This window comes from Diachasma alloeum, unplaced genomic scaffold, assembly GCF_001412515.2.
Source record: "Diachasma alloeum isolate Michigan unplaced genomic scaffold, Dall2.0 Dall_scaffold_00648, whole genome shotgun sequence".
Taxonomy (NCBI): Eukaryota; Metazoa; Arthropoda; class Insecta; order Hymenoptera; family Braconidae; genus Diachasma; species Diachasma alloeum.
Window position 1 is genome coordinate 517,384 of NW_021680780.1, and position 25,579 is coordinate 542,962.

The window sequence follows — 25,579 nt, forward strand, 5'->3', positions numbered from 1 at the left end:
GCCGTGAGGCGAGAAATGTCACGCGGGAAATGAAAAATGATGCGATTCAATCATCCTGAAAATATGCTAGGTGAATGATACGCTTTGGATGAATATGGGCTCATTTTCAAGGTCTTTTCTTCACCTTTAAAATGGGACTAAATGTTTTCAATTTCCCTCTCCAATCTCGAATTATCGTCGATTAAACATTTATCGAAATGATAAAATCATTTTGAGTGAACTTATTTATATAAAACGACATCGAGAAAAATAATCCATTATTTCGAGTGGAGAAATTACTCTAGATCAGGAGAAAATGATCAACGCATTGCATGATGTTTTTCAGTTTTTATTATTTGGAAAATGACACAGCTCAGAACTTCATTCTGTGTGGATATTGGCTACTGCGAAGGCCAAACATTGCCGACAAGTACGTAAACAGCATCTTTTTGTCTTGACGTTTCTTAATAGCGCCAATGATGAGTTTGTCGACAACCTTCTGGTCAGACTTCCTCTGCTCGCTGGGTTTGTATTCCTCCTTCTTCTTGCTGAAGATGTCTCCCTCCTCCTTCTTCGCGCGCTTGTCGCGTTTCCTTTTGAAATACTCGTCGTTTAGGGTCTCAGGGAGTTGCACTCCAGACAAATCAATCTTCGTGGAGGTGGCGATGACGTAGTTTTGGCTCACACGTCGGAGGGGACAGGCGTTGATGAGGAATGGACCTTTAATTGATAATTAATGCGATATTTTTCGTGTTACGAGATAATTAGCTTTTTGGCATTCTCACATTTTACTATTTTTCTTCTTATATTTTTATATTTAACATTTGATCATTTACATCTTGAAATTTTACTCTAAAATCACTCGTTATCGAGGTAATTTCATGCTTTTTAAAATTTAAGCACAAACTTTTTGGTTTTATAGGTGAAAAACATATCTTTTGTTATTTCAGTATTTATCTCGGAACCGCTTAGTTTTAGAAGAAAATTGCGTAGACATTTTTTGTATCTGAAATAATTTCCAACAAAAATTGTTTTGAATCATTCTCCTCCGAAATTCCGTTTTATCGAGATAATTCAACATTTCAATGAGTGGATTTGTGAATATTGAACTTAATGTCAATTAAAAAATTGTTAAAATTCATAACAATTGTCTCGTTTGATTGAACTCGAAGATATTTATAAAAAATTTACTGCAGAAAAGATGAAAAAACTAGTTGAACTTACCATTGACAAGAAGAAGTCCACTCTTGAGAACCTTGAGTAGAACAACGCGTTTGCCCTTATGTGGTCCTGCCAAGAGGATGCAAACTGTTCCAGGTGTCAGAGATGGTCGTACATAACGTGTGTGATCACGGAATGTTTTCTTCGCGTGATGAACTGTTACTGGATCAGCTGTTGGGTAGTTGGCACGTCTTTTCTGGAGACGAACGATGCGAGTGCCTCCGTTCTTGTCACCATTGATCTTCTTCTCAATGGTCACTGGCTTCTTGGGCTTGACCTGATGAACAAAAATACAGAGAATATCAATAACTTTCATTTGATATTAACATTTCATGGTCTTGCGTATAATTACCTACATTGATTACCTTTGTGCGTTTTTTTTATTTTATAAAAGAGCATAAAAATCCATGCCCTTGTGATACATTTTTATGAATTCAACATTTTATTGGGTGTTCAGAGGGTCCCTACTGACGACTTCTATTGATGAAGAATAAAAATTCAAAGGAGAATTTTAAATTGTCCGGCATCACAAGAATTTTACAAATTCAGTATCATTTGCAAAAGGTTTCTTTATTATTTAAAATGGGACGAAATTCATTTGAATTGTTCGTTTAGGGAATATGTAACATAAAAAAAAAAAATTTTGCAGAGACAATGAGAGAAAACTTACAGTCTTTGGAGTTTTCTTGTCAAGGAACTTGTACACAGCCTTCTTGTGGAACATACGAGTCCTGCTGAACCGATAAACTCCATTTCCAAGGTCGTAGTTTCTAGGACTACCCTTCTTGATAGCCGCAGCAGCGGTCTTCGCTGGCGTCTTTGCCTTAGCATCCGCCATCTGATAAAAATTTAAAAAAATTAATCAACTAATATTTCCTCGCACAGCTGTCTAAAACAAATGTCCCCATAATAATCCGAATAATCCACGTCCAATTATTCATGGATAATGACTCAATGAAGGTTTGAAGTAATATAAGATCATCTGTTCTGTTTATATGTTCAATAACGGAGGAGTCGAGAGTTATAGGCGAATTATAGGTTATGATTGTTGTTAATCCATTCTATTGTTTTCATCGATGAAATGATCACTCTATCACTCTGAATGTGATGGAGAGTGTCCGCAGCACTTGTTCCAGCAATCGAACTTGTTAAAAAAATCACTGATAAATAAAATCAAAGCAGCCAAATGTCATCCAGTCGGTGTGACGACTGCACTCTTTACTCGATGATATTTACCACAGATTTGACGTTTTAGAAAAAAATATTATCACAATTCTTCGGAGAAAACCTTGAATTATCAGTATTTGCGAATTCGTGGGGTGGATTTGTGAAAAATACGTGGATTTATTCGGATTATTTCAGAGTACTTTTCAGGTACATCGCTTACCACGAGTGGAGAAACTAAAAGAGATCTCTAGGCGCAGGGTTGCCAAGTTTACGATCATTTGGCTCTAGTTTTCAGATAATCTGGAAATGATCTAGATGTTATCGACAAAAATGTAAACTACACAAATCTCTTCACCCAATGATCAGAATGTTCTTTCTTCCCGTAAATGAAAAATAATAAAAAATGAAAAATAATAAACAATATCTGAATTTACCTTTCTCAGAATTTTTAAATACTGATTTTTTTTTTCATCCGATGAATAAAAAATTTTATTTGGAAATAATTTTTTTTCTCTTACTACGACTTCGATTTTTTAAAATCAATTGTTTATTTTTTTTTATTCAACCGTTTAGAATAGTTTCCGAGCTTCTTCAGAGCTATTCTTTTACTGTCAACTCTTGTAGATATTTACAGTTTATCTGTTTTCTGGTTGATCATCTCTACTATTGTATTCCACCGCGACATTCAAATTAACAATAACAAAGCATTCGTTTATTATGCAATGGATAAAGTCACATTATATCAACAATTGCGTGATTCGTCAAATTGCATGATTTTTTCCTGTTTTCGAATCACGTAAATTGAATAGTTCAATTTACTAAAGAAATAACCCAAAGAATAATTATGACTAGTTACAAGCTCCATAATATTTCTTGGAATGAAATAAATGGTGAATTTCGTGTAATGAATTAGAAAAAAGGGCATTCACACATTGTGATAAATGATTTGAATGCCAATAATCTAGAATTATCTTTGTTTTTAAGGCTGTTCTCCCTCTCATCAGGTTATGTTCCCCCAATTATTGCCATATCTGCTCACACAGTATCTGATCATGTATGTCAAAGCATGACACTAGGTTATAAATAAAAACTCATCAAACAATCCCCCACAAAAAATGACTCTCTTGAAATACTTGAGCAAACAATTATTATTGCGACGAAGCATTAAAAATGGCATTCAACAGTTCTCAACAAGTGTCCTCACCCAAAATCAAACTGCAAGTCAAACTAAAAACGATGAAGAAAGAACGACTCACTTTGGGTTTGAGACTGTGAAGGAGAGTGAAAAAGGGAAGAAAGGTATTTATGGATTTCTATTCTCTTGAATAAAATAATCCTGAATTATTCTAAAAAATTTGTATCTCCTCGCTATTTGACCTTGTTGAAAATTTATGGCTCTATCAATTTTTCTCACTATATGAATAATTATTTTTCAGCTGTTCATCATCTTTAAGAAAAAAATTTGAATGTAATCCCAACTACAATAACTGATGAGAAAAATTAATTCACAGTTCACACTGTCTTCGAACAAGTTGCCAATTCCTACGACCTGATGAACGACGCGATGAGTCTGGGAATCCACAGGATATGGAAGGACATGTTTATTCAGGAGCTGGCTCCAACCCATGGCAGCAGATTACTGGACATGGCTGGTGGCACTGGAGACATCACATTCAGATACCTGCATTATTTGAACACTCGTAGGAATCCAAAGGGCTTGAAGAGCCACGTCACAGTGTCTGATATCAATCAGAACATGTTGGACGTTGGTAAAAGCAGGGCAGAGGGTCAGGGTTATACTTCAGCGAAGGGGTACGACATCGATTGGGTCCAGGCAGATGCTGAGAAATTACCTTTTAACGATGAATTGTACGCAGCTTATACTATTGCCTTCGGAATTAGGAATTGCACTCGAATTGATAAGGTGAGGTATTTCTCTGGGTGCATGCATCTTGAATTTTTAATTTTTCTTTCATACAGACTCAATAGCTAAACATAAATAATGTAATAAAAAAAAAACGGTATAATAATGAAATGAATAAAATGAATAGGCGAAATTAATACTCATGACGGAAAGCATTATTTATGCTGCTTGTATTATAAAATTCAGATCTTTGAGATGGATTTCTTGTTATGTTTTAGGTTCTCGAAGAGGCTTATAGAGTTCTGCAGCCTGGGGGACGATTTTTGTGTCTGGAGTTCAGTCATTTGACTAATAATACACTCCAATGGTAAATACAAATGGAAGAATTGCTTGAGCAATTTATTTCATTAAGAACAGATATTTGAGATGGCTTTGTTTGAAAATTTTTGGAATCTAGGTGAGGAAAATTTCTTGCGAGAATAGTATAAATTTGAAAAAATGCTCGTGACTATTTTTCTCAGGTTCAGGAATATTCGTGAAGAACTAGTTGTTTCAGTGGTTCGATGCATTGACTCGAGTAGAAATTCGAGATAGGAATTGTCTTGTCGAAATCATAATAAAATTCGCAGAGAAAAGTCGTGCCAATTATTCTTAGGTTCAGATCTACACGTATGAAAAATTTAAAGGAAAAACCTGACACTGGTAATTTGAAAAAACCGAGTAACTAAATAACTGATTCCAGGGCGTACGATCAATACTCCTTCCAAATGATTCCCGTAATGGGAATGATCCTTGCAGGCAAGTGGGAGCCATACCAATATCTAGTAGAAAGTATTCGTCGATTCCCAAAGCAAGAAGACTTCAAAGTGAGTAATTCACCCCAGCTGTCCCCCTAAACCAACCAAAATCCGACTGACAAACCTCTCTTTCAGGGAATGATTGAAGACGCAGGCTTCAGACACGTGACGTACCGCAACCTCACGTTTGGAATCGTGGCGATCCACTCAGGCTTCAAAATCTAACAAAAATCTCAAAATTGACCGAAAATTTTTCAATCCGCGATGCTAAAAATATCGAAGCATCTTTTAGTTTGGTATATTAACCATTTTCAATCATCAAATTTGTCATTGAAATTAAATTTTGCACAGAATTATTATTTTTTCAAGCATTCGTCATTTATAAATAAATAATTGAAATTGTTTAAACTTTCGGAAAGCTTATTTTTTAGGCATTAAATCGAATGCTGATAAATTTCAGAATATAAATAAATTTGTTATGATTCCAAAATAATTTTGTAAATGTCCGTAATTTTCAAAAATTGCAATTTGAAAATTATTTCCTCAATCTTCCTCCGGAAGTAAACTTGATAATTTTTTTTCAGATTTTTAAAATGTTTCAACTGTTTCGGTTCAATGTCGAGATTCAAATTCATACCTGCAAAGTTTAAATAATAAAATCATCGTAAAATCTCCGGAAACTTAGGGTTCAATGGGGCTCAAATAAAAGCTCTGAATAGCCAAAGTACTTGGATATCCGTAAATTAAAATAAACAAACAGAATTTAAGTAAAGGGACAAATAACCATTGATTGTGGTTTCGTTTAGAGACAACTGTATTAGTATTTAGTATTGAGGAATGCAGCTTTAGACAGAGCAGTTTAAATATACACACAGGTTACAGTCCATCCAAAGGTTTCACAAACATTAAATTAATACGGTCCCTCTAATTTAAAAATGATTATTTCAAGGTGTGTCTCAATCCACTGAATCCAAAGCCCTCTTTACCCCCTGAATTTTCATTGCCAATAGCCTACTATTTTCGAAGAGATGTGGACTGTCCTTACCTTCGATGGAAGCAATTTTCTAGAGGTACATTCGTATTCTCCCTTCGAAATTTAATGCCCATTAGTATTTCCAATTTAGTAAATTTCCAAATCCCCCAGTTCCAATAGTAATTTCGTTTAAAAAAATGCAATGAAAAAACTCTCTCGCATTATTGAGACACGCCGTGAGTTTTTTTTTATGGCATCTAGGCCACATTGTTCATTTATTTAATTTTATCATCTTCTTTTTGGGTGCAAAAGACTTTAAAATTGGAGAATGCAACGAGCCTCGAGAGATGTGAAGCTCGGCATATTATAAATTTTTCTAAGTGTTATATATTTTCATTTTTCATCATAAAAATTACAGCTACACCATGTACGGAGATTTGAAATAAGTTTTCGACCATCTAACACCTCAATTGAATGTATAAATGATGAATCTGGTACAGAGAAGATCAATTTTTCTAAACGCAATCGAATTATTCTGCTAGGATTTTCGTCAATTAATGCCGATGATGCAGCTACAGGCAATTAAAACTCTTCGTGTAAAAGTTAAAACTAATAAAAAACGAGGGGAAAATAAACGTTATAATAGTGGACTCATTCAACAGATATTTTCATCTATAGTTCTTTAAATTCGATGGGTCGTTGATAATTATCGTTAAAATTTTTTTTTTCAATTACACATTATAAAATACTAGACTTCTTTTCTACTCCTGTTTGAATATATTCTTCTATCCTTTTTTCACTTTATGATCCAATGATTTCTCAAGCGTTCACATATCAAGTGGAGTGCAAATAATATACATATTTTATAAATCATCTATATAAGGACTTTGAATACTTAGTCTAGATTTTCCTTAGATAATACCGTGGCCTTCTGTAATGCAGTAGTATTTTCACTATTTTTTTTAATTAAAAATTTTCCATTAAAACGTTTTTTATTTTCCACAATGGAATGGGCACAGCTCAGAAATCAAAGTGAACTGGAGTTATGGATTACTTTATTCTCCTTGAATTTTTCGAGATGACGAACGACTTGTATTAAAGATCAACAGAGAATTAATTACTCATCACTCGTAACGAATAAGATGATTTAAGTATGCAACGCCATATCGAGATAAAAAGCTGAGGATTTTCTCATTAAAATTTCCACGTTCACATCCTTTCTTGTGCCAATCACAAATTACAACGACGGTAACGGATATTGATTTAATATTATGCTATAATATTTAATCTTAAACACTATTTACTATTGATATTCGGTTTTTTTGTTATGCAGATAATAGCCAAGTGCATAATAATTGAGTCGATAAATCAAAAAGTAGAAAAGAAAGTAAACAATCGTAAAATAAAGTGAATGCCACATTGAGTCGGTGTAATGAACTTTTTAATATTTGTTACCATTGATCAAACAAAAATTCAATAAAACCGATTTAAAAAAAAAGATAGAGGTGAATAAAAGTACATAGTTGAATCAGAATGATAAATTTTGATTGAGGGACTGTTATTCCAGATAAGTCGATATAATAGCTGTTCATTCCATCAGTATTTTGTTGCTTTATAAATGAAAAAAAAAAATGCAGGTTTGCGTTCATCATTGGCGACTGGTTATTCACACGTGCAATTTCAATTAATTATCCCCTCCATAATGATGACAATCCAGCGAATTTTCACAAATTGTCAGTTGCTGTCGCTTTGTACATAAACTATAATGTAATTTTTCATCGTTTCAAATTTTTTAAATTATGAATTAAAAACCGCCAGCATTGAACCCAACCGTAGATATACCTAATATAAAACAAGAACACAACAAAGTTTTTTTCCTGCATACGTTGTTACATTTGAACATGTACATTTGCATGCTTTTTTCATTTTTTTTTCTTCCAGAGTAAGTCCCCCTACCCTTAGATTTCAGTTATTATTTTTCTACACATCAGTTTATACTCGCTCTCACGAGTAACCATTTAACAACATCAGGATGATACCATCGATATTTAGTCTCTTATTACATTCGTCTTGATGTTAGGACTCTCTTTTTCAAAACAATGAATTATCTGATACATCGGTTAATTTATTTCAAGGAATTGCGAATCTCGAGGTGGAAAGAATGGAGGAAGGGAGGGGGTAGTGGTTTTTTTCCTGTTTTCGTTTTGGGTACAGAGAAATTGTTGATTTTGTGTTTATGCAGCTTATCCACTCTTGAAGAGGAGAATTGCCACCTGACCTAGGTAGAAGTAGATGAAATGTCTTGTTTCGTGCGTCACGTAGCTGCCAAAGTTACGTCCAACGATGCAGTGCCACGTTGGATTGTACTTCTTGTCGAACTCTTTCTTGATATATGCAGCAATATCCTAGAAAAAATTTAATTGAGAGAAATGCAAAACAAATGTTTCGGAAATTTTTTTTTATGCCGAAAGCTGTCGCTGATGGTATTTCCTGCTTGACGGTATTTTTCAATATTTCAAAATCACGAGTTATTTTTTGCATCAGAAACTTTCATTTTTCCGGACTTGACATTCAGGTGAATGTCAAAAAACATAATTTATTCCTTACAAAAAAATCCAGAATCCCCCACATTTGAATGATATTCAAATAAACAAAAGCAAGCCCTTCATAAAACCAAAACTCTAATTTTCCAAAAACATAAAAATAATCAATTCAATCAGAATTATTCCAAGGAAATATTCAATAATCTGGGGATAATTCCAGCTCCTCTTGACAGTCGAAAATTCCCCGCCCAGAATGCCCTTGACATTTTCCCCAGCAATAGCCCTGGCAAAATATCCTGCGGTGTATCACCCTCCCACGGGTTTCTCGATAACGTTGTTTACATTGGAAAAAAAAATTGAATAAAACTTTCCCTCCAGGTCGCCCTCCACCAGCCCATCCTCAATGAAATTACCCTGCAGCAGCTAACATTATTACCTTCTCGATATTGTATTTTTCCAGTGCCTGGGTTGCACAATCGACAGCATCCTGCTGCATCTCCTCCGACATATCAGCATTCTTAATAACAGCTTTACGGTCCGTCATATTGTATGGCCTAAACCGAGCAAAAACAGAAAGTAAAGACCATTATCACATCAATTAATATCTCCCTCGTCACGCATTATCACCCATCAGGTCGAAAAAAAAAACATTTGCAATGAACCTGTCCAAGCTGTCTCGAATAAATCGCAGTCGAGAGTCGAGGGTGAATGTGAAAAATTCCAAGATAAAGGAAATTTAAGATAACCACGATGTAGAATTTACCATTGACACACAAAAAATGACGACCAATGGAGGGAGATAACGAAACAATCCAGCCTTTTCTAATAAACGTAACGGTTGTCATGGCAACATCATCATTCAACTCTCCAATCGAACGAAAATGCCCCGGAATTTAGTGGCCCCCACATAACAAACAATATTACTGAATCTGGAAACACGAAATTCCTAAGAATAGAATCCAAACATTATGTTCACCATTGATTTAACAATTTTCAAGGCCTTGAAATTATTCACATATCGACTGGCAATGGCACAAAATTTTCACATGAATATCAATTCCCGAGAAAGAGAGGTCCCCCCGCCAATACCTGACATTGTAGCACAAATTTTCATTAATAATGTGCCTACAAATGTCCCTCAAGTCAATCGATTCACAAAGTTAAAAAAAAAACCCCACAGGCCCCGTAAATACGGAAGTATCGGTGGGATCGTGAGGCGGATGAAGACGGAAGTCGTGCGGAAGTAAAAAAAATTATAAATACATCGACTCGTGCATAAAAGTCACTGAATGAACCTGATTACTCGCGATATTTTAACAGTGGCGTGGACATCAAATGCCGGCATTACGAGCGACAATTATCCCCCAGTATCAACAAATAACCGAAACGACGGGCTTGTTAATACAGGTGTAATGCAATACTGATGACTGAGTAATTGGCAATAAGTCTTCCTCGAGGCACTGGAATGCGGGCGAAAAAAATAATATCAAAATCCGCGGGGGGACAGGGGACGAGGGGGAGAGGGGCTACGAGAAACGCGGGAGGATGGCTCGTTTTGTCGATAGGTGGAAAAATAAAAATAGAAATTAGATCGCACGCGATCGACAAACTAGGTCGATTAATTGGCCGAGCTGATTGGTTAGTAATTTGAAAAAAATAATTAATCGCCCCCCCTGCGAAGTTTCGGTGAAATTGTGGCAATCCACCCAACGGGTATGTGTATGCCCCCCTCGCACCCCTCGCGCGCCAGTTGTGTGAGTTTTTGACGTACATGGATATAGGTCCCCGGCAAAAGACTCCGGAGGTAAGTGCAAAAAAAAAAGTCGTGATAATGTTGAGGAGATTTTATAACACGTTTTTTCAACTCACCTCTCTTTGGTTATTCACTCGAAGTAATTTAGATTCGTTGGCCCTCGGTATTGTGGTTGTTTCACGATTAATTGGCCTCGAGTATCGGTGATTTGACGATGATAAACTTGGGTTTAACTGGGGAACAAATTTTTCACGTACACGAGCCGACACCGAAAATTTGTCGTATGGACTGAAGATTGAAGCGCCTGGGTATCGTTGAAAAACCACCGTTTGCGGGGCTGTGATTGGCCGGCGGGTAGGGTCTTCTATCAGGGGCTTCTATCGTACCACAATGCAGTGCAGCGGGGTTGGCGGGAGAAAACAAAATCGTTGCGAAAATACGCAGTCTCTTTTGTTTCTTCGGGAGAAGTAAATCCAAGGCGATTTTCATTGTGTCGACATTCGATTCAATGCCCATGAAATGAGTTAAATATAGCCGAATAGATCAGTGACAGAAAACATTACTTAAATTTTTTAAAAGCCAACTTTTTTTTTACTAAAATCGTTAATAGTTTTAATTAGTTCATGGCTACGGATGGCACCTTTTTCGTTGATGTTGGATCCACAAATTTCCGGGGGAATTCCCCCCTCATTGTTCTTATCTCCATTCCTCTTTATTTTATAACACAAAAATGGGACAATTTCGATGGAAAATTGGTGAGATTTCGAGACTAAAAATTCGGGAACTAATTCTTCCCTGGCAGCACTGTACCCCGCCATTTTCTGTACTTCCTCTCCCTTTCCACCGGTTGTTCCGCCATCTTGCATTTATTTCCCACGATAGAGTCGTTGATGGTGCATCGAGCAGCATCGAGGTGGAATTTTTACATCCTGAGAAAACAAAACATTCGACCAAGCTCAACACCCAATTATCCCCCTGAAATAAACTCATTTTATATTTTGAGAGTAACAGAGGCCATTGATAATGTCTCACGGTGGTAGAAATGAGTGCAGAATATACGTTGGTAATTTGCCACCAGATATAAGGACCAAGGATATACAGGACTTGTTCTACAAATTCGGTAAAGTAACGTTCGTGGACCTGAAGAATCGCAGGGGACCACCATTCGCTTTCGTCGAGTTCGACGATCCAAGGTGAGTTATTTCATCATTCTGCAGCGTCATTTGAGGCATTACTATTCCCTTTGATAAGAAGAAGTCGTCTGAAAACATCGACTGACCTCCGGAGGCGGCAGAGGCAAAAAATATTGCCAATTTTTTTTTGCCATTTTATTGCTCTGATAATGAAGGCGATACGCATGCGCCCGGGATTTCTCTCAATTTGTTTTGTTTTTTTTTCTGGTCAGAGTACAGGAGAGTTGAAAATTTTCAGGGTAGAGATGTCCGGGCCGTAACTATTCGTTACTTTTAATCCGCTATTTCCCAAAGCCGAAAGTAACGAGTATCGAGATGCCAAAGTATTGGCTCAGACTACTCGAACAACTGTCAATCAAATTATACGATCTGTTTTCGTTAAGAGCACCTGGTGGGATCAACCGTAGCGCCTTATTTGGGTATTTTAGAAAATATTTGATGGGGCGACGGTATTAATGATAGTACCATTGCAATGGAATATGCAGTGCAACTTTAAATCGTCCAGAAATTGACTTGCTTACCCTACTTTCTGATATTGCAACGACAACATTCAGGAGATAAAAGTAAGGAGATTGGACATGTTCATTTCAGGGACGCTGAGGACGCTGTGCACGCCAGGGACGGCTACGATTACGATGGCTACAGGCTGAGAGTTGAGTTCCCCAGAGGTGGGGGGCCCAGTAATAATTTCAGGGGTGGACGGGGAGCTGGGGACAGTGGACGTGGAGGTCGCGGGGACGTGGGGAACTCGAGGGGGCGAGGACCACCAGCCAGGAGATCCCAGTACAGGGTTGTTGTCACTGGTCTGCCCCCATCGGGCAGCTGGCAGGATCTCAAGGACCACATGAGGGAGGCTGGCGACGTCTGCTTCGCCGATGTTTACAAGGATGGCACTGGGGTGGTGGAATTCCTACGGTATGAGGACATGAAGTATGCAGTGAAGAAACTGGACGACTCGAGATTCAGGTCGCATGAGGTTTGTGGGGATTTTTTATTATTTGGGGGGAATTGGGTAAAATGGAGGAGAGAGAGGCAAATGGAATATTATTTATTATCTTTGTGTATTTATTTATTCATTCGAAATGGGTAGCTGTTCTGAAATAAAATCACATCATCATTCACTCCCAAGACCAGATGTAAGAATCCTGGAATTAAAATTAACCAACATATTTTTCAATTTCCAGGGAGAAGTTGCCTACATAAGAGTCAAAGAGGACCACACAACAGGTGAGCGTGGACGCAGTGAGGATCGTGAGAGAGGTGGTGGACGTAGTCGTTCACGCAGCTACAGTCCACGTCGTCGTGGCTCACCGACCTATTCCCCACTGCGGCGTAACTACTCGCGCTCACGATCACGCTCGAGGTCTCGTTCTTACGACTAAGTGTGTACGTATATACCCATATATGTCTCACATTTGATAACAATAACCGAAACACGTTGATTTGCTTTTGACACGATTTCATGATTTTCTAACTTGAAAAAAAAAAAAAAAAGATAAAAAACTGCTGAAGATGAAGAGATTAAACTTATTGCTTAACTATCCAATCCAAAAATTGTGACAGACTGGCAATTAAGTAACACCAATTTGATATTCCTATCAATGAAATAATCGTTCTATTTCTTTTTCATCGTGATCATTGTACGAATGACTGAAAGAAGAGATGGATATTTTTAAAAGGCAGAATTCGAGTTATTATTTCATCTTTATTATGCCAGAATCAATGTTCCAGTTTTAAAATTCACTGATCGTTCGATTCTGCACATTTTAGTTAAACATTCCGTTCTGACTCTTTTTTTTTCTCTCTTCAATTGCTGGAATAAGAATTATTAGATGAAAAAATGAATGCAAAAAGCTCAATAATCATGAAACTGTCGGTTCGATGACTGCCCAGATCAGAACTCATTACCAATCACGTTTATAATTTTCCAAATGACGAGAATATTATAAAGAAACACAGCACCATTTTTTTCATAGTCTTGAACACGAAACTTAGATGCAAGAGAATAAGAACTGCGACTTGAGTGGCCTTGAAGAAAAGTGTCGTTGAAGAATTTATTTTCACCCTTGTGCTTGACAATTGCGTTATCCATTCTACTTCTCAGACACTTGATTCAAACAGTAGAAGAAAAATAAATTGAATTCCGTAGTCAGAAATGCAAGCTAACAGATTATTTTGTCAAATAAAATGAAGAAAAATGAAAGAATTGTAGACCATAAATATCCTATAAGCGTACAAAATTCAGTCGAAAAGAATTGAATTTTTGTTTTCCTTTTACTGAAAATTCGTTGGCAGTAAAATTTTTTACTAAATTTCCCTGAAATTGTCAAATCAAAAGGAAAACAAAAATAATTCCCTGCAATTATTTTCTGTGATTTTACACAATAAATTTTCTGCTTTATAAAAATTGAAGAAAAATCACAGGAAATTTTCGTAGTAAATAAGTTTATAAATAAAAAATGAAACTATTTAATCCAAAAATGACATGTCTGTAATCAAGAAACTAATGTATTTTTTCTTCTTTTGTATATTGGATTGGATTGTAACACAATGAATGAAAAACTGAACCCCACACGATCGTTGATTCTTCGATGGATAATTGAGAGATGGACCCGCGCGTTTTGGATGGATTATTTTATCGTCGAATAATAATAATTATTAAAAAGGATATTTCATTATCATAAAGTCACGAATAATGGGACAGGATTGCATTAACCAAGAGGAAAGATTTTAAATTGCGGATTAAGGATTTAAAAAAAAATATAGGAAAAAGTATTTTGACGAATGGAATTTCATCGAGACCAAAGCACACATAAGGCCACAATTTATCAGAGGACCCCTGACTGTTCTTATCAATTTGTCACTTTGCATTCGTTCACTACTCTACCCAGTATCCACTGTGGAGAACAATAGTGTATCAGTGAGCAATTAACTGTCAACTTTGTTTAACTGTAATTTTATCGATTGAACATTTGTTTTGAATAATTCGAGGAACAATCGTGATGAATAATTTTCCATGAGAGAAAAAAAAATTTTATCATCAAAGTGTACGTTTAGTGCGCCGTGAATAATGCAAAAGGAGCCTACGAGGAATCAGAGAGCTCCAAGAGGACTTTTAAATCGTTTAAAATCATTCGATATAATCGTTAATAATCGGCCTTGCGTCTCGATGGGATCTGACTGGATGTTTTTAGAGGATTGAACTGAGGAGAGGATTATAAAATTGGGATTTAGAATATCTTCGCGGGATTTTGTTAAATGTGGATTTGTCCTTTGGAGTTATGGAGTATATTTGGAACACAGGATTTGGGATTAATGTTGTAAGAGAAATGGGAATTGTCAATTGTGTGGAACAGAGGCTTCTCGCCTTCTAGGGCTCACGGATCGCTTCGATACTAGGTTGGAGCGATTGGATATTGGAACACTTGGATTATCGTGGTTTAATGGAATATCAGTGGATCGGATGCCTGAGGTATTTGGACACCGATTTCAATTCTCCTTTTTTACATTTTGTTTTTTCTCCATTATTTTTCACAGTGAGGTGACTTGTTCATTTACTCTTGCATGCATTATTTATTTGGCTTAATTAATACCTCTGAACACTTGGCGAGCACTTGGAAGAGATTAATCAATAGATGAATCAGAATAATGAGGAGCACTCGGATGTACTCTGTTTCCCATCAATTGACAAGATTCGTTAACGTGATGACAGTCATTGTTCACTCCCCACCTTGAGTAGTTCCCTGTGTGTACTCGTGTTTTAACATTTTTTTCTCCCATTTTAGTCATTTTGTGCTTATCAACCTTAGATTTTTTTTGTTGAAATCGTTGGGACTATTTCTGTGATCTTTACTTTCTATTTTTAGTTTTTTTTTTGTTGGATTCATCTGTTTTTAACGGAAGTTTGCAGAGAACAGGTAGATTGCTTTGCAGGTCTCTTGGGGCATCACTGGATTATCGCTGTATATTCATTTATTGATTGAATAAATATGGAGATTGAGATAATTTGAGTCTTGGTGTTTTTTATTTATTTATATAGACAGATGTAGGAAAATGACAATATTTTTTACTAGATATTTTTTTAATTCAGGTGAAGTGATTGTTAATTATGAAATTATTTAGTAAACTCATTTTCAAAGATTTTTTTTTACCTCCATTTAAATCATTTTGTACTTATCACCCTTAAATTTGTTTGTTGAAATCGTTGAGATTATTTCTATGATCTTTCTTTCCTATTTTTAGTGTCTTGTAATTATTTTTATTGGATTTGTGTTTTTTAACAGAATTTGAGTCTTGGAGTATTTTATTTATTCAGATGTTGGAAATTGACAATATTTTTTTCATCATGAATAGAGAATAGACTTTTTAATGCGAAGTATCACATGAGGAGAGCCAGGAGATTTCTACCAGGATTCACCCACTGGACGCAGAATAATTTCTTGCACCTGAAACCAATCACCAGATATTTCTGAAATTCAAGTAAAAGTATAGTGATCTTTAATTATGAAATTATTTGATTTTGTACCGAAACATGGGGTGGTGTGGACAAGGCGTAGATTATTGCAGCTGCAATGTCGTCAGGTTTCAATGAAGGCATTGCGTTCAGAATTTCCTGGGAGAATGACGAATATGTTGCCATCAGATCTGTGGCTACAAGACCTGGAGTGATTGACTGTGGAAAAAAGATGAATTGTTATTGCAAAAAAGGTTTTGAAAAATATTTTGCTATCTCCCTTAGATTCCGAGATATTCATTGAAAACTTGTCAATAGTCAAAATTGACTTGTACCATTTTAATCTTTAAATGTTATTGATTGATAGTGAGACGTGATGTTATGAATCAAGATGTTATTAATTATCAAATCATTACTGTAACACGAATTTTTGATCCGACGAGTTCATTTCGTAGAGATTGTGCCAGTGCAGTTATCGCTCGTTTCGAGGCTGGATAAATACTGAATCCGGGGACTGCAGGAACTCTCTCACCAGCGAGACTACTGACGTGAACGATGAGACCCTCGTCCTCAGTTTCCCTCATGATTTTCAGTCCCTCTCGGGTGGCTAAACAAAGCCCCAGTACATTGACATCGAAAACTGTTTTCCAGTCCTCTAAGCGACCTTCTGAAATGATTAATTAATCGTTAGTGCATAATCATTCAATCAAAGCTGCTCGAGCAATTGCTCCCTCAATTAATTTAATTGATTCTGACATTAATGAATGCAGATGGCAAGATTGTCTGGGTTTTTTGAAGGTTTCTTATTGAATATTTTCGAAGATTTACTTTTGACTCTCAAAAATATGCATTTCTCGAAAATAAACTCTTAATTAATTCATTCATTTATTCTTTCATTCCATTTTACCCCATCTTCCCATATTATTTACCACTCAGTGTAGTTTCTATAGTGATTCCGGCATTATTGACGAGCACATCGATCCTTCCCAAGTGTTCCTTCACCCATGCAAAAGCAGAGATCACACTCTCCTCCCGAGAGACATCACACTCGACTGCGTGTAGTTTTTCTGATTGATCTCCTAGGGTCGAAGCCAACTCTTCGATTTTGTCGGCTCTTCTTGCAAGTCCGGCGACAGTTAATCCTGTTGAAAGATTAGCTCCCATGTTATTTTAAGACATTGGCAATTTAAATAAAATACAAAACTCCATCAAAACCCTGAAAATTGGTACACTGTTAACATTTTCAGGAATTTTATAATTAAAAATTGAAGAATCTGTGGAAAAATCAATGAAAACTGTAAAATTAGAAACATTTAGGTAAATATAGTCTTGGATTTCTAATAATTGAACATATGCAGCCTATTTTGGTACTGCTTGCTCATATTTTTATTGATAATTGAAATGAAATACCGAATTCTCGTATTCCTCCTGTTCAACAATTTAGAATTTCATTGAACTTTGAGGAAAATATGGAATTTTATTTTTTTCTAACAGTGTAAAATTACAAAAACCAACTAGAGATCTTCTTCTGTTCACAAAATCATGAATATTTAAAAAATTGCACAGTCAAGCTTAAAGATTACAATTTCTGTTCTCTATAATTTTCAAATGATAAAAATTTCGATTCCTACCATTGCGCACAAGTTCTCTGGCAATAGCCGCGCCAATTCCAGCGCTCGCGCCAGTGACCACGGCGACCTTACCCGACCAACGATTCATCCTGAACTGCCACTGTCATCAATCAAATCCACCGCAATCATCGTGGTTCAAGTAAGCGAACTCAACGTAACTGGATCCCAACACTTATAAGTATTGAAATCGATATTCCAGTAAACATGGAAATTCAAAAAAAAATCGCCAGTAACCGGATAAAGCGGATCAGATCATCACCTGGGTGACCTTAATTCTCATCCAATATATCGGGAGATATTGAATTGATTCGGTAGAACGTATCGATGACATTTTTTCAATCCATATCATTATTCCAGTTTTGAAGGGACAATGCGTAACAACTGATCTAATTCTGCATTTATCTTAATACCGAGTGGTCAATGGAAAATACAGTTTTTTTTAATTGCCAAATTTGTAAATAAGATTTAAAAAATGTAGATAAAATGTGCTGATTTTTTCTTGGATCCTCTCATAACAATTAAAAATTAATGGAGTAAATGATTTACTATTTAGCTTCTCAAATAATTCAAAATCTAGGGAATTTCGTGTTGGATTTGTGATTTCCTCGAAAATCCGGCAATTTTACAATAAAAAATATTACAATACCGTTTCTGTAACTATATAAATCGAAAATAAAAAATATCTCCTCACATTTTCCCCTAATACTACCCAAAATCGCGATGGCCAAATATTTAGATCACATAATTTGCGATTTTACTTGTCCACAAGTCTCTCAAATAATTCGAAATCTAGGGAATTTCTACCTGGACTTGTACTCCTGCCTAGTGACCAGCTGATCTCCATCAAAACAGAGAGAGACCAGGACGTGCTTGTTCATGAATCACAGCCAACAAGTAAAGTAAACAGAAAATTTCGTTCGATCACTGAGAAGAAAAAAGTTGGTGGATCCATCAACAGTGAAATAAAATGAGCCTCTGGCTCATTGTGTGATGTCTTCAATAATACTGGTGTCACTGTGCGTCATTCGCATTGAGATTGTAGACCCAGAGGCAGAAGAGACAGCAAGTACGTTCCAACAATGTCAATAGACCCTGAGTAACAGCAAAATTCAATTTTTCTACTGTTGATTTATGAAATTTTAATCACTTCAGGCACAATGGCAGCTAGGAAAATGCGAGGAAGGCGAGAGCCTCGTGATATCACAGTGGAGAGTTACGCAAGTGTCACTGAGGGTCCAGTTCCTCTGCTGTCGTCCCAGGGATCGAGTAAACCGCACTCAAGGCCAAACTCAGAGGAGTCCTCGTCGTCGTCGAATCAGATTAACACAGCAACTGTCGAGGGATCTCCGCCCAACGCATCATCAACAGAGCAGATCAATTTTATCTCTGGTAATCCCTTTGTGGAAGTCACTAAAGGGATCTTGCATCTTTATAAAGAAGAGTATGTTCATATTTACGTTTAGATTGCTGCAATTGATTCAGTCCAATGTTAGAAAATTACTACTGAAATTTCGAATTAATGAAGTTGATATTTTTAACATTTTTAAAAATTCCAACACTGTAGAACAACTTCGGGATGAATTGGATTTTTGCATGGAATTTTCTTGTTCAATAAAATATAAGGTCCATATTACAATAACAACAATTAATAATTCTCATTTATTAAAAATTCAATTGAATGTAGTATTCAATATTCAGAATAAGTTTGAGAATTCAAGCTTTCATTGAAATCTCCTCAACTATTTTGCATCAAAAACCTCAGTTCTATTGAGTTTCCGATCCATTTCGAATTTAATTCAAACCCCCAATATATTACCCTCAAATTTATAAATTATTAGTCTATTCAAACTATTCAAAAAAATTTCTAACAGTGAACTGAATATTCCTTCCTCCATGACATCCAATTCAACAATCATTAAATCTTCCTCTAGCGAATTAACAGAGAAACATTCAGCCGCCGATCGCAGTCACACGATATGTATCCTCTCAGTCCCAGCAACAATGACCTGTCACGACCTACTGACATTCACAGCAGCTTGCCACCAGGACATCCAGCATTTTCGGATTCTCCGGGACAACAGTCCCAACCAGTACATGGCGCTCATCACAATGCGCTCGTCTGTACGTGAATTTCGTCAAAAATAATCCAGAGGAATGAAGATTGTCATAATGCCAGATGCAAATTAACTTAGAGATCAATTTTTTGGCTCTAGGCTGCGGCGAATGAGTTCTACGATACGTTCAATGGAGCCCCTTATAATTCCCTCGAGCCAGAGGTAGTTTGCCACATGGTTTTTGTCTCGAGGGTCGAGGTAGCGGACAATGGAATGGCCCTCACTGGTCATACAGAACTGCCTTCTTGTCCAGTCTGTTTGGAGAGAATGGACGAGAGTGTTGATGGAATACTCACGATATTATGCAATCACACGTTTCACTCGAGTTGTTTGGTCAAGTGGGGTGATATTTCGTGTCCTGTCTGTCGTTATGCACAAACACCTGAGCCTGTGGCAGACAGCCACTGCATGGAGTGTGGTAATGACACTTTAATCTGTCTAAATCTGTTCTAACTGCTTTCAAATAATCCATTTTTCCTTCATTCTCTACTTTTTTAATGGGATTGGATTGAATTTCTTATCTATTTTGGGGAAAACTCTTTGTCCAATCTAAAAGATGAGTTTTTATTGATTGGCATACGCCAAATTGAGTTGAATGTAACGAAACTGGAATTAATTTATGTAAAAAATATTAATTATTATTTATTGATAAATAGTGAAACTAGAAAATTTTACCTGTAAATGAAATTTTCATTTCCAGATCCATATGACAGGGAAAATTGCGAAAATTCAATTTTATTTTATGTTTATTTATCCAACTGTAATCTTCAGTTGCAGACACAAGCAACGATGCCCTATGGATCTGCCTGATCTGTGGCCACATCGGTTGCTCTCGTTACCATCAGGGTCATGCATTTGAGCACTACCGTGACACACACCACTGCTATGCAATGCAGCTTGAAAACAATCGAGTCTGGGATTACGTCGGTGATAACTTTGTGCATCGTTTGCTCCAGGATAAGGATGGAAAGATGGTCGAGGGGGGCCAGGAGTCCACGAAGGGCGAGGGGGCAGCTGTAGACGAGAAAGTTGATGCTGTGCAACTGGAATTTACGTACTTACTCACTTCTCAGTTGGAGACACAGAGACAGTACTTCGAGGATCGGTTGAATCGCATTGAGCAACGATCCTCTTCAGAAATTGGGGAATTGAGGGAGAAGTTGAATATAATTTCAGATGAAAATTCGCACATTAAGGTACAATTAATTGAAAAAAAATCGGTTACAAAAATTCACTCATTGGAGTTTTAGACTTCAGAGATTCATGAATTTTTAAATTCAATGTGAAAATTAAATTTTCTTAAATTTTCAAGACAAACGATTTGATATTAAATTCAACTCAAATTTACAACATTGAACATTCAATGCAGCTATTACTTGCTTTTAAAGAAAAATTCATGTGAAATACTAAAACTAACGATCTACATAAAAATAAAAATGATTAATAATTAATGAATTTTCATAATTTTCATATATTTGCATTTATTTGCATTTCAGGAGAAAATAGTAGCTCTAACAAAAGAGAAATTAGCTCTCGAAAAACGTTTGCAGACTTCTATAACAAAGCTAAATCAGTGTCAATCTGAATTGTCTGAGGAGAAGGAGTTGAGGCAGGCCCTTCAGTTAAATCAGACCTCCTGGCAAACGAAGCACAAGCAACTGCAGGAGGAGCTGAAAGAATGCAAAAATGCAAAAGACAGGGAGATCCAAGACCTCAAGGAGCAGATACGAGACCTAATGTTCTTCTTGGAGGCACAGAAGCAGATTGAGAATTCAACGGATAAAGACGACATAGCTGGTGGTACAATAATTGTCCCCGAGAGCTCCACGACGACCCCCAAATCCCGTTCACGACGAAATCGAAAGCACTGATTCATTTTTAGAATGTTATTATCAAGCGAAAATGTGAAATACAACTTTACCTCATTCAATGAATAACAAAATTTTTATTTAAACTCAATCAAATGTCTTATTTATTCACCAATTCAACGAAATTAAATAATCTTTCATTCAGTATTATTACATAATATAATAAGCATCATCTTTTATTATTAAAAAATACGACTGATTATGGAGATACCTAAGTTTTGTACATAAATATTAATATTAACTGAGGAACATAAATTTCAATAACGATTTTTCCATTTATCTCAGTTATGAATATTATGAACAGTAATTGTGAGATTTTTTATATTGAGGAAAAATATATTAATTGTGCATTGATTTTTTTGTCAATGAGGTTTGAGGTTTTTACATTAGAAAATATAATGGGGACTCATGGGATTATTCATGGGAATGTGCGCAAGATACTTCGATTATTCAATTTGATTATTATGTTTGTCTGTCTTTAATTGTCTAACTAGCCTTAGAAAATGTATGATTACTTCTCTTTTTGTTTAATTGAGGATATTAATTGTGAGAAAGGCACACCTGTTGACTGAGGATTAGGATATTGATTCTTCATTGATTTTTTGGGGATTTTTTTGAGGATTTGCAATTGAGAGGTTCAGTCTAGCCCATTGGCAGTGGCGTGAGAAGTTTGCTCCTTCATTTTACTTCTCTTTCGAATCTGTCTCTGGTGCTCGTACTCGAAATCCTCTTCACTCAAATTCAGTCTCATGATCTGAAAGAATTTTGAAAATTTTATTAGAAAAATTTGAAAAAAATGTAAGTTAAAGGGTGGAAGAAATTATACTGAATTTGTAATTAATTTCAATAATTACGGGAATTTCCCTGATTTTTGTCAATTTTCATGGAATAATTGAACTGAAATTAACAGTTTCTATAGATTTTTCCATAAAGCTTTGAATTTTTAATTACGAAATTCCTTGAAATTTCAGTAAAGAATTTTTAACAGTGTAATATGGGGAATTAATGGAATGTTTAGATGAATCAGGGATGGAATTCTCACCTGATTAACTAGTGCTTCTTCTTCCATTATCTCTGGTGGAGGGTTTCGTAATACTTGGAGGGTTTCATACATGGTGGGACATTGTTTGGTGAGGGACGAACGTCCCAGTGATCCTTTGAGCAGTACAAGACCAACTTTGAAGATTATCTTCACTCCTTCACACAAGAACATGTCCCAAATCCTCAGGATGCTCTCCCAGGGGAGGGTTCTTGTGTAGACACAGAGGAACCACTCTGTCATGTACAAAATCGGTTCCATCTTCTGTTTTTTCTGTGATTTCAATGATTAACCAAATTAATTTTCGTATAATTGTGGAAATAATTATTACCAAAAAAATATCCTTATGTAAAAAAAAAAAACAATTCCAGTTGTCAATGAGATACAAAAAAAATTAAACTCACCAGATGTTTATAAGCAACTGGTGACACTCTCTTCAACAATGCAAAAAGTATGTCCCCATCCCTCTGAAGTGTCTCCATCCCCTGGCTGTAGTAGCCAACAAGATACTTGTCACAAACAGCCACGAGACACCAGAAAGCCTGGACTGCTGGCATGTGCATCAGCAGAAAAGCAGCAATGGGAGCTTGTGCCTGGCAGTATCCAACTTTACTATTCAGTATTGAGTAAGCCTTGAGCACTTGAAACAATTCCTGCTGGCCAGGTGCATTCTCCACGAACATCTCATGGTGTGGAAACTGCCTGTGCAGATCCTTCTTGATGTCCTCGATGTACTTTGGATCCCCAGGACGCTTCAACAATTCCTCGTACAAATTTGGATTTTCCGTCATCAGTAACTGACCACCACAGAGATTTAGCCAGGCACGAAGCCTCACTGACGGTGGTATCCCTTTTCTACATCTCTCACGTACTTTACGATAATTATTTGTCATAAATGAACTCCAGTTGTTCAGCATACGAATCCATTTTCTCTCTCTTCTCAAAATCACCTCTGGAGATATTGCTTGTTTTCTGAGAGGAAAAATAATCAATTAAAAGACTGATTTGTGGGGCGAAAAAAGTGAAGAGACTAAATTTGATAGGGAACTGGTGGAATGAGATCAGTTAATTTCACTTTAGAAAGAGTTTTGTAGCTCTCACTTTCTGCAGAAAATTTCCTCGTGAATATATCCTCATTTGCCATAGATCAGACGATATTTATAATGTTCATAAAAAAATTCAAAGTATAATGTTCATAAGTAATATTTCCCCTGACCAAAAAATTCGAGGCATTTTTTACGAAATCAAAATAAATATCGAAATTTTCACAAAAATATTTTTTAGCTCTGACTCCTCTCCATAAAAATTTCACTATTGCTCTTCAATTCCGAGATATTTATCAAAACCTGATTCTTCTTCAAGTGAAACCACCATTTCCTCTATTACCATTTTTCCTCTAAATAAAATATTCGAAGGCATAAATGTTGAAAAGAATGAAAACAACATCTATCGAATGGAAACTCATCATCTTCTCACCTCTCAGGACTGTACTGCGCTCCCCCCAGGAAGCCATGCCTATCAGGTACTGTTGATATGACCGATCCACACTGATAAATACTGCTACCCTCTGACTCAGACTCCCCATTCAAATCCTCCTCGTTATTGCGTGACCCCGAGGCCGCCATAGCATCTTCCTACACCACCTGTAGCCCCACATAACAATTAATTCATGGAATTGCCCACAAACAGTCCTTTCACTTATGCAATAAACCATTGTAGGATAATCTCACTCGTGCTAAACCCACAATTTCCCTTTCAACTTTTCATTATTCTCAATGTGAAAATAACTGACAGATAGAATGCGTTTTACTATTATTATCTGAGATCCCCTAAAGGCAAACATTAATTAAAATTCATTGGGACAAAATTGTTAATAAATTGTCTTTAATAATTATCACAGGAAGATCAGACAAAGGGACACTTGATTTATTTTTTCAATATTGATGTTTTAGAAATCAATTTGTCACTTAAAAAAAAAATTTCATTCGGAATTTAAAAAATAATCTCATTGCATTGACAATTCGATGAATCATTAAAATTTAAAAAAAACTCGAAAATGTACACTTGTGCCCCACTCGTCCCTATGCTTAAATTTATAACCGGAAAATAGTTATTTTAAATGAAGTACTACTAAAGTTTTCGTCATTGACATTCAATTAATTTTCCTTATCGTTTTATTTGCTTAGTTGTTCCGTTTTATTATTCATTATCGTTGATATTTTCCTCCCATTTCTGTTTTATTTCTTTACCTATATGGTTTTATGTCGGGGAGAATTGATGGCGCAGTGAGGTCACTAGTTTAACGTCAAACAGAACTCGTCAATTGGGTTAAATTGCTCTTGTGTTTTTTTCTCACCGTCTGGACCTTTTTCATCCATCAGCGATGAAACAAATATCGCAGGGAGGCGTGTGAAATGACCCGGAGCTGATAATTTTGATAGACTTAGAGAGTCTGTGGACACTGATAAATCAATTAATCTGGCAAATGGAGATAAAAATGACGTGCGGCTCGTAAAAACAGATATCGGCCATGCCCAATAGTAAACAACTAGACAAATCTCGTCAGCAGACTTTTTCGACCCAAAAATGTGACATGTTTGTACCTCCATTACCCTCGAGTCATCCCCGGAATGTTAATGAGCAGATGAATGAAGGGAAATTTACCGTTCTTTGGCATCGAATTCTACGGAGGCACCGAAATCACCTTTTGCTGAGTTGAGTAATGCGACACTACACCCACCAACTAAATAGTATCTTTGACAGACGTGTACGAGCACATATCACAGCAAAGTCTGTTTATGACAGCCTGCATCCAGAACTGATGATTTTCGCAGTAAGGATACACGTGGCAGGCTATGGACGATTGCACAATGCTTTCGATTTATTTCCGAGATTCTTTTCGGGGGATTTATTATTAGAATTGACATTTACCCACTACATCAACAAAAAATGATGTTGTGTCGGCCGATGACGGCGAAGGTGGG

General features: G+C 36.3%; 7 protein-coding genes across 10 annotated transcripts; 3 read left to right on the plus strand and 4 right to left on the minus strand.

Moving 5' to 3' along the window:
- Positions 1 to 312: 312 nt before the first annotated feature.
- On the minus strand, positions 313 to 2,662 carry LOC107043870 (60S ribosomal protein L6). Its single transcript, XM_015265542.1, has 4 exons — positions 2,588 to 2,662; positions 1,871 to 2,038; positions 1,204 to 1,477; positions 313 to 699 (listed from the first exon to the last, which is right to left on the minus strand). The coding sequence occupies exons 2-4, from the start codon at positions 2,036 to 2,038 to the stop codon at positions 353 to 355; spliced, it is 789 nt and encodes a 262-aa protein (XP_015121028.1). The 5' UTR covers positions 2,588 to 2,662; the 3' UTR covers positions 313 to 352.
- A 374-nt stretch (positions 2,663 to 3,036) lies between these two features.
- Positions 3,037 to 5,396, plus strand: LOC107043883 (2-methoxy-6-polyprenyl-1,4-benzoquinol methylase, mitochondrial). Its single transcript, XM_015265556.1, has 5 exons — positions 3,037 to 3,666; positions 3,879 to 4,291; positions 4,510 to 4,598; positions 4,974 to 5,097; positions 5,164 to 5,396. The coding sequence occupies exons 1-5, from the start codon at positions 3,483 to 3,485 to the stop codon at positions 5,251 to 5,253; spliced, it is 900 nt and encodes a 299-aa protein (XP_015121042.1). The 5' UTR covers positions 3,037 to 3,482; the 3' UTR covers positions 5,254 to 5,396.
- Positions 5,397 to 5,824: 428 nt separating this feature from the next.
- On the minus strand, positions 5,825 to 10,610 carry LOC107043952 (dynein light chain 1, cytoplasmic). The gene is made up of 3 exons (XM_015265675.2): positions 10,414 to 10,610; positions 8,981 to 9,098; positions 5,825 to 8,406 (listed from the first exon to the last, which is right to left on the minus strand). Exons 2-3 carry the CDS (start codon positions 9,086 to 9,088, stop codon positions 8,245 to 8,247), a joined length of 270 nt encoding a protein of 89 aa, XP_015121161.1. The 5' UTR covers positions 9,089 to 9,098; positions 10,414 to 10,610; the 3' UTR covers positions 5,825 to 8,244.
- A 544-nt stretch (positions 10,611 to 11,154) lies between these two features.
- Positions 11,155 to 15,495, plus strand: LOC107043922 (serine/arginine-rich splicing factor 1B). 2 transcript variants are annotated; one of them, XM_015265620.1, is made up of 4 exons: positions 11,155 to 11,490; positions 12,082 to 12,466; positions 12,675 to 12,876; positions 13,467 to 15,495. In XM_015265620.1, exons 1-3 carry the CDS (start codon positions 11,321 to 11,323, stop codon positions 12,870 to 12,872), a joined length of 753 nt encoding a protein of 250 aa, XP_015121106.1. In that variant the 5' UTR covers positions 11,155 to 11,320; the 3' UTR covers positions 12,873 to 12,876; positions 13,467 to 15,495. The 2 variants fall into 2 exon arrangements, with proteins under 2 accessions (XP_015121106.1, XP_015121105.1); XM_015265619.1 differs by having other exon boundaries at positions 12,675 to 15,178.
- Positions 15,496 to 15,781: 286 nt separating this feature from the next.
- LOC107043923 (farnesol dehydrogenase) lies at positions 15,782 to 17,714 on the minus strand. The gene is made up of 5 exons (XM_015265622.2): positions 17,575 to 17,714; positions 16,873 to 17,085; positions 16,360 to 16,610; positions 16,016 to 16,162; positions 15,782 to 15,935 (listed from the first exon to the last, which is right to left on the minus strand). The coding sequence occupies exons 1-5, from the start codon at positions 17,660 to 17,662 to the stop codon at positions 15,894 to 15,896; spliced, it is 741 nt and encodes a 246-aa protein (XP_015121108.1). The 5' UTR covers positions 17,663 to 17,714; the 3' UTR covers positions 15,782 to 15,893.
- On the plus strand, positions 17,620 to 21,647 carry LOC107043919 (BRCA1-associated protein). Its single transcript, XM_015265615.2, has 7 exons — positions 17,620 to 17,713; positions 18,368 to 18,640; positions 18,727 to 19,015; positions 19,506 to 19,695; positions 19,788 to 20,106; positions 20,460 to 20,884; positions 21,185 to 21,647. Exons 2-7 carry the CDS (start codon positions 18,565 to 18,567, stop codon positions 21,557 to 21,559), a joined length of 1,674 nt encoding a protein of 557 aa, XP_015121101.1. The 5' UTR covers positions 17,620 to 17,713; positions 18,368 to 18,564; the 3' UTR covers positions 21,560 to 21,647.
- LOC107043920 (TBC1 domain family member whacked) lies at positions 21,637 to 25,568 on the minus strand. 3 transcript variants are annotated; one of them, XM_015265618.2, is made up of 6 exons: positions 25,199 to 25,568; positions 24,845 to 25,073; positions 24,072 to 24,238; positions 23,000 to 23,567; positions 22,599 to 22,868; positions 21,637 to 22,310 (listed from the first exon to the last, which is right to left on the minus strand). In XM_015265618.2, the coding sequence occupies exons 3-6, from the start codon at positions 24,218 to 24,220 to the stop codon at positions 22,194 to 22,196; spliced, it is 1,104 nt and encodes a 367-aa protein (XP_015121104.1). In that variant the 5' UTR covers positions 24,221 to 24,238; positions 24,845 to 25,073; positions 25,199 to 25,568; the 3' UTR covers positions 21,637 to 22,193. The 3 variants fall into 3 exon arrangements, with proteins under 3 accessions (XP_015121104.1, XP_015121102.1, XP_015121103.1); XM_015265616.2 differs by lacking the exon at positions 24,845 to 25,073 and having other exon boundaries at positions 25,260 to 25,568; XM_015265617.2 differs by having other exon boundaries at positions 24,845 to 25,233.
- Positions 25,569 to 25,579: the final 11 nt, after the last annotated feature.

Excerpts from the sequence above, each read along its gene's own strand:
- LOC107043870 (XM_015265542.1), bottom strand. The coding sequence starts at position 2,038 with ATGGCGGATGCTAAGGCAAAGACGCCAGCGAAGACCGCTGCTGCGGCT. Across the intron at positions 1,478-1,870 it reads ACAAGAAAACTCCAAAGACT|GTCAAGCCCAAGAAGCCAGT; the intron begins GTAAGTTTTCTC and ends TTTGTTCATCAG. Across the intron at positions 700-1,203 it reads TGGACTTCTTCTTGTCAATG|GTCCATTCCTCATCAACGCC; the intron begins GTAAGTTCAACT and ends TATCAATTAAAG.
- LOC107043883 (XM_015265556.1), top strand. The coding sequence starts at position 3,483 with ATGACTCTCTTGAAATACTTGAGCAAACAATTATTATTGCGACGAAGC. Across the intron at positions 3,667-3,878 it reads GAGTGAAAAAGGGAAGAAAG|TTCACACTGTCTTCGAACAA; the intron begins GTATTTATGGAT and ends ATTAATTCACAG. Across the intron at positions 4,292-4,509 it reads ATTGCACTCGAATTGATAAG|GTTCTCGAAGAGGCTTATAG; the intron begins GTGAGGTATTTC and ends GTTATGTTTTAG.
- LOC107043952 (XM_015265675.2), bottom strand. The coding sequence starts at position 9,088 with ATGACGGACCGTAAAGCTGTTATTAAGAATGCTGATATGTCGGAGGAG. Across the intron at positions 8,407-8,980 it reads AAAAATACAATATCGAGAAG|GATATTGCTGCATATATCAA; the intron begins GTAATAATGTTA and ends AATTTTTTCTAG.
- LOC107043922 (XM_015265620.1), top strand. The coding sequence starts at position 11,321 with ATGTCTCACGGTGGTAGAAATGAGTGCAGAATATACGTTGGTAATTTG. Across the intron at positions 11,491-12,081 it reads GTCGAGTTCGACGATCCAAG|GGACGCTGAGGACGCTGTGC; the intron begins GTGAGTTATTTC and ends TGTTCATTTCAG. Across the intron at positions 12,467-12,674 it reads CGAGATTCAGGTCGCATGAG|GGAGAAGTTGCCTACATAAG; the intron begins GTTTGTGGGGAT and ends TTCAATTTCCAG.
- LOC107043923 (XM_015265622.2), bottom strand. The coding sequence starts at position 17,662 with ATGAATCGTTGGTCGGGTAAGGTCGCCGTGGTCACTGGCGCGAGCGCT. Across the intron at positions 17,086-17,574 it reads CAGAGAACTTGTGCGCAATG|GATTAACTGTCGCCGGACTT; the intron begins GTAGGAATCGAA and ends ATCTTTCAACAG. Across the intron at positions 15,936-16,015 it reads CCACACCACCCCATGTTTCG|GTGCAAGAAATTATTCTGCG; the intron begins GTACAAAATCAA and ends GATTGGTTTCAG.
- LOC107043919 (XM_015265615.2), top strand. The coding sequence starts at position 18,565 with ATGTCTTCAATAATACTGGTGTCACTGTGCGTCATTCGCATTGAGATT. Across the intron at positions 18,641-18,726 it reads AGAGGCAGAAGAGACAGCAA|GCACAATGGCAGCTAGGAAA; the intron begins GTACGTTCCAAC and ends TAATCACTTCAG. Across the intron at positions 19,016-19,505 it reads TTGCATCTTTATAAAGAAGA|CGAATTAACAGAGAAACATT; the intron begins GTATGTTCATAT and ends ATCTTCCTCTAG.
- LOC107043920 (XM_015265616.2), bottom strand. The coding sequence starts at position 24,220 with ATGGCGGCCTCGGGGTCACGCAATAACGAGGAGGATTTGAATGGGGAG. Across the intron at positions 22,869-22,999 it reads CAGTTGCTTATAAACATCTG|AAAAAACAGAAGATGGAACC; the intron begins GTGAGTTTAATT and ends TTGAAATCACAG. Across the intron at positions 22,311-22,598 it reads AAGAAGCACTAGTTAATCAG|ATCATGAGACTGAATTTGAG; the intron begins GTGAGAATTCCA and ends AAATTCTTTCAG.